We start from the raw sequence: 12,020 nt of genomic DNA, 5'->3' as shown, positions 1-12,020 counted from the left end.
CTACCCCTGGTTTTGGGCCGGTCTGGGCCGGTGTTCGGTCGTGGTAGTACTTGCAAGCCGATACCGTTCTGGGCGGCTGGGCCGGTACCATTCTGGGCCGATGCCATATATAGGGTGACCAGATGTCCCGGCCACGGGGCCAGTGTCCATCGCGCCGCAACAAAGCGCCGACATGTTCAGTTACAGCAGAACGTCCAGAATCTATGGGACGTCTTCAGCCTATCAGGAAACAGCATTCATGTTCCCATGGCAACAGCCCCATGTGGATATAGGGAGCTGGCTGAATGTGCTAACCACCCGCTGACTCAAAGGGCTCGTAAAGTGAAACTGTGTCAACAATATCTAGTTTTCGTATTTTTTCAACACCAACTTGAAGTTTAACGATCACTAAATACTGATAATGTGTGCATTGGATTCACTGTTCTCCTTTTGCCCTAGGCTACTGAACATACTGGTAAGGGACCACTTTACTTGTAAACATACTTTTGTTTTAGGACGTGTTCAAAATCAAGGACTGTGTGTTCATCAGTTTATGTGTTTTTAGCATATTCATGTTCTCAGCATGTTGTGTGATGTTATAAAAACGTATTTAGGCGTTCGTAGCGATGTACCACTGTTAGCCGCTAGCTGTTAACAGCGTTTGTTGCTGCAGCAGAGTGATTTTTCTCCCAGTCAGTCTCTGTCTGAGGTGCACCAACATTCAAATATTCGTGTCGTCTTCAGAAAATTTTTCCGATTTCAATGTATGACACATCATTTGAAAGCTTACAATCTGTAGTTTCAGGCTATGTAAAACACTGAAAATGACTTGGGCAATTGGTTTATCCTTTGCTTTGACCAGCTGGTATCACTGTCATTGTCTGAATGAGTGCAGAGTTAGCCTTGACAGCTATGTCAATCACATAGTCAATCATCTACAGGCCTAACACTGTCAGGCTACTTTTCTTTATTAATATACTAAATTGATACTGCACTTTGACTTCACTTTCTGCTCCATACAGATACTTTATTGTGAGGTTCACATTCGAATAACATATATTTGTTATATATTTGTTAAGTTTTTATCTGCATAGTCTATTATTGGATGTTGCTGAATAAACCAAACAGAATAGGAAACAGAATGGAAATGCATATATATATATATATATTTTTTTAAAATTGGATAGACATAGCTCTCAACTCGGCCAGGGGGGGCGGATGCTACCAGGGGCACCTAAAGTTCGGTCCGGGCCCACATTGTCCCACACAAACATACTCCTTGTCTCATTTGGTTTGTTGGGACCTGGTCACCCTAGTGGTGTCCAGCAAGGGATTGCTGCTATCACAGTAGAAGGCACAGGTGAGCTGTTGTACCAGTGTGGGAACAATGAAGCAAACCCATGACATAGCATCCTGTAAATGTAGAGAAGACTGTAGAGAACAGTGAGTCCGCTATTACAGACTCAAATACCACGGTTGTAATTACATGATTTTAATATAGGCTACTGTAATCGGTTGTGAACTAAAGTGGGCCGGTCTGAGGCATGAAACTCCAGAGCTAAAAATGAGTCCCACTCCGACCCTGCGTGTGTGTGTGTAACACTAAACTTCTTGAAAGTTCTTGGCCTCACATACAGTGAACAGAAATTATTTTGTAGTCCAGCTCCTGCGTCACTTTTGGATGTACTCTCGTTTCAAAGGTCAACACACAAGTCAAACAAACGAAAGGTTGGCAAACAATACTGCCACAAACAAAACAATCAAATACAATGCTAAGATAATTGCTCATTCAGAGCGACAGATAGACCTGAGCCCCCGATTGAGACAGCCCATTCCGATTGCTTGTGTCAATTTTATATTTTGCAAAGCAATTAGGTTTATGATTGAGTTTATGATATGATTTTCTTACAGGACTAACATATTCTTATTGCCTTTGTTATATGGTTTAGAAAGATGTCTGAAGCCAGATAGATCTATATTTTTAGTTTTCATTATTTTCACAAGGGCGATGGTGATGGTGATGATGATGTAGTGTCGAGGTTTGCGCTACTGGTTTACACTTATCACTAAGCCACATGTCAACATAATATTGGGCAGCGCCATCTGCTGATTCAATAAAACTGTTGTAGCCCCTTTAAATGTTCACACGCCTCCCTTCGTTGAATGAGTTATGGCGGAGAGGGGGAACTGTGGAAACTGCTTTGGCTGAAGAATTTCAAAGCAAAACCTAAAAAGTGACACTTGATGAGAGAGTTTTACCGGACAGAGGAGTGGTGGAATGACTATTGCATTAGGCAGGGGAAGGCTGAGAGAACTCTACATCTGGATCAGTGTACTGCGCGGCGGAGTGCATGACCCGAATCCTTTCAGCCTTGCATAAGATTGAAAAGGACAAAAAAAGAAAACAAGCCAGAAATGAACGGGGTAAGTTGGCTTGATGACATCATCTTGTAAAATATTTACATTAGTTTCACATTAAGTATTACATTTCGGCAACCGTGAGTAAGAGGCGCGTTTTTTTATTCTAATGATTTGTTTACTGTTTATCTAGCTAGCTAACTTAGCTAGCGTGAGCGAGCTGCTACAGTCATTCGGAATGTCCTGCCCATGGCATGGATGGACCTGGCTAACCATGGCTGCGTTCGTAAATACGCTCTGGAAATCTGATCAGCACTCGTGGAACGCCTCTTGTCCAATCAAATTAGTTTGTCGCTCTATGACGTTGAACCCAGTGTGCGCCCCGGCGCTCTCAGAGCGGGTTTACGAACGCAGCCTAGCGGTTAGCTACTAGCTCCACTACTACCGGGTGCTTCAGTAGCGGTAGAAATGAATAGTGAGTTGTTGTCTGGGGGAAAGGCTATGCTGCTGTCGCAACTGATATTATCACGCAAAGGTTCTCGAAAGAGGCTTTGTCACAAATAATGAGTGTGACGCGTGAAGGGATTTGGCTCCCAACAAGCACAGCCAGCTGCTGTGGAGGCAGGAGGAGGAGGCCTGTCAGACAGAGCAGGCGGAGGGAGCAGAGCCTCGCTGGGGTGGATGGGTGTGTTCCACTGAGGTGACCGTGTGTTCAGATGAATCGTCACCACCACTCATGAGATCAGAAACTACCCCCAAATAGTTAGCCAATGTTTAGTTCGCTAGCAATATGACTTTAGGACATTTCTATGTTGAAAAAGAAATGCAAACGACTTTGTTTACAGGACCTGATTAGATTTGATTAATTTCAATCTGATCTAATCAGGTCCTATAACAAACTCATTTGCATTTCTTTGATGCGATCGTTGATCAAGACTCTTCTACAGCGACACTTTGACAATGTATTGTTCCCATCGTTTGTGTTTCACAGGACATTGTATATAACCATGGCCATTCCATCACCCTCTTGAGCCGCAGCAAGTCCAAGTCGCCTGTCCACGATGAGATGATGATCAAACTGGTACAAGAGGGAAAGTGTCCTGGCAGGTGTTCTATACAAAACGACACACAAATGCATGCTGATGGTATGTAATGTACATTATCTTGTATGCCTACTGTTTGTTTTATCACTGCAGTTTATGCCCATTTCTTCCATTCTGTTCTTTGACTTTGTCTTGCTTTTTAAGTGTGCAATGAGAATTGCAAGGCATCTGGACTCGTACACAATTGTAATAGTGTTTGGACAAATATAGTGTCTGCAGTGGTCTATGACAGTAGGTAGCCTTAGAGCCAGGTTTAAAGTCTAGTTTAGAGTCAGGCATTTAAAAATGGCAGACTGGCAACTGGAGGGGTTCCGCTTTATTTTACTATGCTGTGCTCCTCTGTGTGTCTCATACTCCTTTTGGTTTGAACAGTTTGCTCCTGTTTATATGAATGAAACTGATTTGGTAACACGTGTGTGTTGACTAGGGGGTGAGGAAATTGAGAGGTGAGCAGAAAGACACATTTCCGCTGTGTCCTATTCTATTCTACTTCCAAAACATTGCTGCATGAGGTCCGCTCTTCTCCACTTGCAACTAAAAAGGAGTTAGGGTTATTGCCTATATGGGAATTTGAATAGTCTAAAGTGGTTTTCCTCATCTCGTTTCCTCCATCTTTGCTGATGTAATCAGCTAGATCAGTGTGGGCCAATCTAGATGATTAAATTCCCATTTAGGAGACAAGGAGAGGGAGTCACTACAGACTACCTCTTTATCCTCATCTGAATTCCTCTCTGTTTGCTCCCTTGACACAGCCAGGAGACTGAACTTGGTGAACCCTGAGGCCTGCGTCATGAAGCTGGCAGAGAGGGAGGACAGCCACGGCCACGGCCAACGCCCTCCCTACAGGACAGAAGAGGTGGCCTCCCAGCAGCTCCACTACACGCCGGCCTGCTTCCGCTCCACAGCCGAGCTCTCCCCTCCCAGCAACAACACGGCCCACGGCCCCCGCCTCACTAACAACTCCGCTGTCCACCTCGCTAACCAGAGGAGAGACATCCGACGGAAGGCCAAGGGGAAGAAGTCTGCACTCAGAACGTAAGGGCGTGGAGGAGAGAGGGGGGGGGGCATGGAGGAGAGAGGGGGGGGGGGCATGGAAGAGAGGGGGGGCAGGAAGGAGAGAGGGGGGGCATGGAGGAGAGAGGGGGGGGCATGGAGGAGAGAGGGGGGGGCATGGAGGAGAGAGGGGGGGGCAGGGAGGAGAGAGGGGGTTTGGGGTTTGACGATACAAAGGTTTAGAACTTTTGTTAATGCATGCAAAAAAAAGCTGTGTATTTCAAATGAACTTTGTGAACTGCATTGCTTATCAGTTGACTTTGAAGTAATAAGTAACAATCCATTTCTGAGAAGTTGACAGTTTCTGCATCCAACAATGTCCCCAAACTTGCCAAACAGCATGTGTTGGGAGAAACATGCTGGTGCCCATACTAACGTTGTGACCTTTCTGTTCAACATCTAGTTTTCTCATTCTATTATTGTTTGCCCCCCTAATGTCTATCATCTTTGTTATCTGCCATGTGTCTTGTAGGTCAACGGACACAGAAGTAACTGCATTGACCATAGTTAGTTAATACCAGTTAACTCTCTCTTTTTCTTTACAGAGCAGAAAGTCGGAATTCACAAAACAGGAAAGTAACAGACTACTATCCCATAAGGCGAAGCTCAAGGAAAAGTAAAGCAGAGTTGAAGGTGAGAGCAAATAACTTATTGTCTACTAAATCTTTGACACTGCTATTTATCAAGCTAGTATTCAAAAATATAAATAAAAAGATAATTCAGTAGGACTGTACCTACCTGACTTGCATAGTTCCCATTAAGTTGTTATTTTAACTTGTTTATCTATGTACAACTATTTTACGTGTTTAAAACATGAATGCAACACTACTGCACTAATGCAATCTATATTTGCCTTCTGTCACCAGTGTGAACTGAAGAAGAACATTGATGATCTGATTACAAACGGGATAGAGGAAGGGATGGAGGTAGAGTGATGGATCAGATTGCATTTGTCTTCTTTACGTCTTTAGTTCAGTACACACTCCTCCATGTTGGCACAACATTCGCATAATTAAATGCCAAGTTAAAGGTGTTTTAAGTGTTGTCTTATTTGGCCCCCATATCTCCTACCTCTGACTCTCTTTTACAGGTGCAGCATATAGAGGGGAAGGGGAGAGGAGTGTTTGCCACCCGGGGTTTCCAGAAGAACCAGTATGTGGTGGAGTACCATGGCGACCTGGTGCAAATCACCGACGCCAAAAAGAGGGAGGCCGAGTACGCACTTAACCCTGCCACCGGCTGCTACATGTATTACTTTCAGCATCTCTGCAAAACGTACTGGTATGTCAAACCACTATTTCCTGTATTGACACGTTGCATCGCTGGTTGCTTTCAAAGCACTGCCAGGCTCATGTGGTCTAAGAGGCGTTGAGGTCATTTGCATATGATTGACAGTTCAGTGGGTTGTGACGAGGACACAAAGTATACGTAGGAATGTGGTCGCCCATCATCAGAAAGGCTTTCTAGTACAGCCGTTCATCGTGACGTTTACCTCTCAATGTGGAATGAAAACGCTACTGTCCGCCTCATCGAAATGTTTCCTTTTTCATGTTGAAGTGTGGACGCCACGAAGGAGACCGGCCGCATGGGCAGGCTGATCAACCACAGTAAAAACGGAAACTGTCAGACCAAACTCCACGACATCAATGGCTTACCTCACCTCATCCTCGTGGCCTCCCGAGACATCGACGAGGGTGAAGAGCTGCTTTACGACTACGGGGACCGCAGCAAAGCTTCCATCGCAGCCCACCCATGGCTCAAACAGTGACGGAGGGCTCACCTAAAGGAAAAGGGAAATGCTAACACCTTTGTTTCTTAATAGATAGTTTTTTAAATTGCCTTAGCAACAGAATGTGTAACCACATTTTTTTCCGAGATAGGAAGGGGGGTGGGGGTGGGGGGGGGGGTAGTTTGTGTGTGCGTGTTAAAGGGGGGTTTTCAAAGGGGTTGGGTAGAGGGAGGATGGGTCACAGAGACTTACACACATGAGATTGAGGTACATCTTCTGAATGTCAAGATGACATCAATACTTTTAATATATTTATCCGTCTATATGAAACATGCTAGTTTTTTCCAGCACATTTCTTTTTGTATATTTTGTATTACCGGTAGACCAGTGCTTCCACGGCATGCAGGTTGTAGTTCAATGTTCTGCATTTTTATACACTTTTTTTTCTTTCTTAATCTGTTGTTTGGTAGTTAGTTGCTTAGCAATAATGATATTTATGGCACCAGAGCCCCTCTGGTTGATGCAGAAAGGAAAACTATGAAATGCAAACTACGAGCCCTCTTTAAAAGTTTCAGAAAAACTGGAATGTGATTCCGACCATTGAAACTCACACTTTATTTGAAATCATGCCATGTATAGTTATTTTATGAACTTGAACAAATCTGTACCTCTCTAACACACAAAGCTGTCAAATGTCCACAACCAAATGCTCCTTGTGAAAGTATTTAAATAAATCTGTATGCTGGGAGGCATTGTTGAATAAACATGTTTTATGCAAATTATCCTTCCTTGTATGACTCTGTTATTAGTGTATATCAGGCATGTTTCTGTTAATATAATAAAGGCAAAAAAAAAAAATGCACACTCTTTGCTGTCACATTTATTCACCAACATTTCCAGAACCTCTGTGATAGAATAAAGGCCAGCAGGATGAATTTAAGGATAATACTTTCATCACATGCTTACTGTCTTGAATCAAAGTATTGGAAAGAAGAAGCATTTTGTTGTGTTTTAGCTCTATACTGTTTTAGGGCATTTCTGCTTTATTGGGATAGAGACAGAGATTGACAGGAAGGATGGGTGAGAGGGAGAGGAGGGATGACATGCAGGATAGGTCGAAATCGGAATCGAACTGGAGACCCTGCGATTACATGGCTGACACCTTAATGTGCTACGCCACCAAGAGCCCCTCCTTAAAGAGTTCTTGATGTATTGGGTGACAGTGTTTTCTTTTTACTCAACCTTAACGCTTTTAAAAAGTGTCTTTGTTATTGTGTCATTACACCATGGGCTGCTACACAAAAGTTTGCATCAGTACATGTAATTCATTGCAGTGGGTCTCAACAGCTGACCTTGGTTAGAGAATGTAGAAATACATCGCTCCGTTATATATCTAACGTTACATGTTTTAAGGCTGATCTGTGCATGATAGTGCTGCATTATGTTTATCTATTTATATCGATCTATTCTTGCCAATTCCTTATTACCAGTGGAAAGGGGGAAGGCTAAAACACTTTGAATGGAATAGATAGGACTTTCCGTTCAATGGAGGAAGCATGATACTCCCGAGTTCATCTCGCTTTTCCCCCCGTTGATGTATTAAACAATCTAAGCAATCTAATCAGAGCAGTTGTTATTATGTAATATTATTGATGGATGTGTCATTTTTGATGGAGAGCAGTGAGCGGATGACTGGATGTGAGCATGTATTTGACTAATGCCGATAGATTCGCGTCTTGCTCCGAAACCGGAGCTGTCGGTCGCAGACAGGATTTTACAGCGTTCCTTCAAACTATCGTAATTCATGAACTATATGCCCAATCAAAACAATTCAAACAGTTTCTGAAAGCAGAGAAGTTGCACTTTTTGAGGCTTATTACGGTAGTTCACCAACAAAAAAAAGCAGTGCTCAATGTGTCAGGAGAAATAAAAATAGAATTGTGTCGGCATTTCATGTCGGCATTTCCCTGGTTGCGAGATCTAAACTAGTCTACTATAACTGAAAGCGGCAAGTAGCAGGCACTTAACGTTACATGTTGTAAGGCTGATCTGTGCACGATAGTGCTGCATTTTGACATAATTCTTATCGCATTTCCCCCCGCTGATCTGTATAGCGGGGGGAATCTTATGACACGTAACTCCTCCTACAGTCCCGGGTCGTTCCTGTATAGTGGAAAACGTCTCGTACACGGAACTGTTCAAAAGTGTGCCGAAGCGAGCCGTGCTGACCCGGGCTGGCCCTGTAGTGGAAAAGCGCCATAAAACTGTATGTGTATTTGGAAATCTGAAATTCTGGCACACATTAAATAAAATGGATCCAAAATGATTTGACATGTGGGACAATGACTATTTATTGCATACTTACTCATACAAACAACCCAGCAGACCCCTTGCTTCTGTAGCTGGGTCAGGATGACTTTTTGAGCGGCAGCCAGATTGGTGGGTTCTGGGATAGCCCCAGTGACATCTGGTAGGCTCTGAGATGCCAGTACAAGCTCTCCTATTTTCTCAGTGACCTCTCCAATGCCTGCAGCGTCTCCGTCTTTTCGGCTGTTACAAGGAAAAAACATAATAGATACGTACTGGTTGTGTTTTAGCGGTTTTAGTAGTGGTGGTGGGGTAGAAGCCTAACCTTTTGTTTGAAAGATTATGTGTTGGAAAATCCATAATGATCTTATCTTACATATATTCATAACCAATAATACTTTAACTGTGTCTCATATTAATGACTCTTGTGTGAATGATTATTGGGTAACAAACTTGTTATTGAGAATACACTCTCCTCAGCCTAGATATGATGCAAAGTCCAGTCTGGGACAGACAAGGTCACTGTGACTACCAGGTCACTGTGACTTGGTAGGCATAAGAGGATGGGGAGAGCTGATCATGTCACTGATCATGCCACTTTGGTTGAATGAGATTCCACCCAATGAATCAGTCGATAATGGTGGGAAGGATGAGGAGGTGTGGTTCTCACATAGTATAAAGAACAGATGTTTTCAGTTAATTCTTCAGTTGTTCTGCAGACCAACAAAGACCTAAATCTTCGCCTCCTGAAAGTTGATTCCCCCTACAATTAGAAAAGTAGAAGAAAAGCAACAACTAAATAACAAAAGCAATGCTTTTTATTTACGAATGTAGCTTGGCCAGGTCCAGTCCCTGTTTTGAGATGATAAAAAATTATGATGGTTACAGTTTAAAAAAAATGATTACAGTTAATTTTCAGTTTGATGAAACTACCTCTACTCAATACTTTTAAGTAGCCTACTGTACTGTTTACCGTACTCGGATGGAGGGGAGGACCCGGACCACGGGTAGTAGCGAGACAGTTTCCACACGGAATGTTTAAATTGAAACATGTTTCCACACGGAGTGTTCTGAGTGATACATTACGTGTTGTTTGGGGTCTGCAACGGTGTAACAGCGAAATAGTTGGCGAATGACTTGAATGTGTATGTAGTGGTTCTCTTTTTGCTCAAAGTGATCACTTATTCATTAGATATCCTTACGGATACAGAGCGTTTTGGATGAAATCGAGTTGCCTTTCTGTCAGAATATGTGCGACTGGAGTCCAGTGGCGAAGGTGTACGACCCGCTGAAGGCAGGCAGCATCGACGGCACCGACGTGGAGCCCCATGACCGCGCCGTATGGAGGGCCATGGTCGCCCGCTACAAACCCAACAAAGCCGTCGTGGGGGACCCGCTTCTCACCTTGTTCGTGGCCCGTCTGAACCCACAGACGACAGAGGAGAAGCTGCGCGAAGTCTTCTCAAAGTACGGAGACGTCCGCCGCCTGCGCCTGGTCAGGGACACTGTGACCGGCTTCTCTAAGGGATACGGCTTCGTTGAGTATAAGGAAGAGCGCTCGGTGGTCCGGGCCAGGCGAGAGGCCAACAAACTGGTGGTGGACCAACACGAGTTGCTGGTGGACTTCGAGCAGCAGAGGACCCTCCGAGGGTGGATACCGCGGCGTCTGGGAGGCGGACAGGGGGGGAAGAAAGAGTCCGGACAGCTGCGCTTCGGTGGGAAGGACAGACCCTTCCGCAAACCCATCAACCTGCAGGTCTCCATGGCCCAGGAGTGGGCGACGGGTGTCGGGAGAGATTGGGACAGAGGTGGTGGAGGAGAGAGGGAGGAGCGGCGTAGAGATAGAGACATGTCCTCCTCGAGCTATGAAAGAGACACCGAGTTAGGGAGAGGGAGAAGAAATGACCATGAGAGGGGGAGAGAGAGGGGGGACAGGGAGGGCCACAGAGAGAGGAGAGGCCGGAGTCATGAGAGGGAATCCACAAGAGAGAGGGACGACAGGAGACACAGTGACAAGTACAGACACAGGGAAAGGAGATGACACCTATTCACCACGCAGTCATTGTCAAATCCAAACTCAAAGACCATGTATTGAGACAATGTTTTGACCGTAAGTCCTAGTCAGGTTCTGGCTTGGACACACATCTCACAACTTTTGTTACTCCCCCACCTGCATGTATTTTACAGTTACATTTTTGGCATATAACAGACGGCTTTATCCAAAGTGACTTACTTAGTCAAATGTATGCGTTGTAAGTGAATCATCTATCCACCAGCATACCAGGAAAATGTAATGACCCAATGGATGTCCTATTACAGAATCACTTCTTGTCTACTCACATGATCCCAAACAACAATAAAAAGCTATAGCAAGGATAAGTTAATTGTGTAGTTGACACCCCCTGTACCTTGATTGCTCGGTGCTTGTGAGCTGGACAGATGTTGATTTTTTTTCTTTCTCCAAAAGTAACACACTTCCTCTAAGTATTAAAATGCTGGTCAATGTTTTACTGAATAAAGATTAAGCAAAACAATCTGGGGATCACAATTTTTATTGAGCAGGTATATTTCAATTTAAATGGCAACAAGCTGTATGAAAACAATGAGTCATGTCGTAATACGAATCTTATTCTTGAACCACGGGCAATAAATTGAAATGCAGCCAATCCTTCATTGAATAAATACAACTCTTTTTGAAAGACAGACATGAGCTATCATGACCCCTTTCTAACCATTAGGCTAAATTCCATATCTCCACTATACACCTGGCTGTAAAGTATACTGAATTTGCATTATATATTTCAATACCAGGCATCAATGGAGGTACATGGAGTAAGTGGAAAAGGGGGATTCATAATAATAATGTGATTATAAATCTGCATTGGTTCAGTAATGTAGTTCCCTTTGTGTAGATTTCCCCCCCAGCTGGAACACATCGGCCTCGTTTGTAAATTCGCTCTGAGAGCGCCGGAGCGTCCACGTGATTGCCTCTCGTCCAATCGAATTACTTGATTCCATTATGACATTGAACCCAGTGTACGCTCCGGCGAATTTACGAACGCGGCCATTATGAGCCCTGATCCCTTTCAGTACAATAAATGTTGCCCAAACTTGTTATTATCTTATTATGTCTCAAATCATGAAATAAATTATTGAACTGTTAATTGCCATAGTAATGGTATCAATACTATCTTAAAACAGCCTACAGGTAAGGCAGAAGCTTATCTACAGGACCATACCCAAGGATTCAAAAGGTGCTTCAATAATGTTACATGCCTTCCGCTCCTCCTAATCTCCTTTCCTTCATGGACACTATTCAAACATGGCTGAAGAGGTGAAAGCATCTATCTTGTCTGATCACAACAGAGCAAATGAACAAGAGGAGACAAAGGAGAGGAAGCCAGTTTAGACTAGTAATATGCACCCCAAACTACCACAGGGTTGTGTCCTTCGTCAACTTGGCCATTCTGCTATAGGAAAATCCTAAGTGC

At 43.8% G+C, this 12,020-nt stretch overlaps 2 protein-coding genes across 2 annotated transcripts; both read left to right on the top strand.

Annotated features, from left to right (window-relative positions):
* Positions 1-2,139: 2,139 nt before the first annotated feature.
* Positions 2,140-6,363, top strand: kmt5aa (lysine methyltransferase 5Aa). Its single transcript, XM_080530340.1, has 7 exons — positions 2,140-2,403; positions 3,329-3,482; positions 4,193-4,475; positions 5,039-5,126; positions 5,360-5,419; positions 5,584-5,774; positions 6,051-6,363. The coding sequence occupies exons 1-7, from the start codon at positions 2,395-2,397 to the stop codon at positions 6,259-6,261; spliced, it is 996 nt and encodes a 331-aa protein (XP_080386466.1). The 5' UTR covers positions 2,140-2,394; the 3' UTR covers positions 6,262-6,363.
* A 3,415-nt stretch (positions 6,364-9,778) lies between these two features.
* On the top strand, positions 9,779-10,570 carry snrnp35 (small nuclear ribonucleoprotein 35 (U11/U12); the record flags this gene model as incomplete). Its single annotated transcript, XM_080529414.1, has 1 exon — positions 9,779-10,570. The coding sequence occupies one exon, from the start codon at positions 9,779-9,781 to the stop codon at positions 10,568-10,570; it is 792 nt and encodes a 263-aa protein (XP_080385540.1).
* Between the last annotated feature and the right edge of the window lie 1,450 nt (positions 10,571-12,020).

Source organism: Nansenia antarctica (genome assembly GCF_963989245.1).
Source record: "Nansenia antarctica genome assembly, chromosome: 4".
Lineage (NCBI taxonomy): Eukaryota > Metazoa > Chordata > Actinopteri > Argentiniformes > Microstomatidae > Nansenia > Nansenia antarctica.
This window is presented reverse-complemented; position numbering and strand designations above follow the sequence as displayed.

Coding starts and splice junctions, on each gene's coding strand:
- kmt5aa (XM_080530340.1), top strand. Junction 3,483..4,192: donor CACACAAATGCATGCTGATG/GTATGTAATGTA, acceptor CCCTTGACACAG/CCAGGAGACTGAACTTGGTG. Junction 5,420..5,583: donor GGATAGAGGAAGGGATGGAG/GTAGAGTGATGG, acceptor TCTCTTTTACAG/GTGCAGCATATAGAGGGGAA.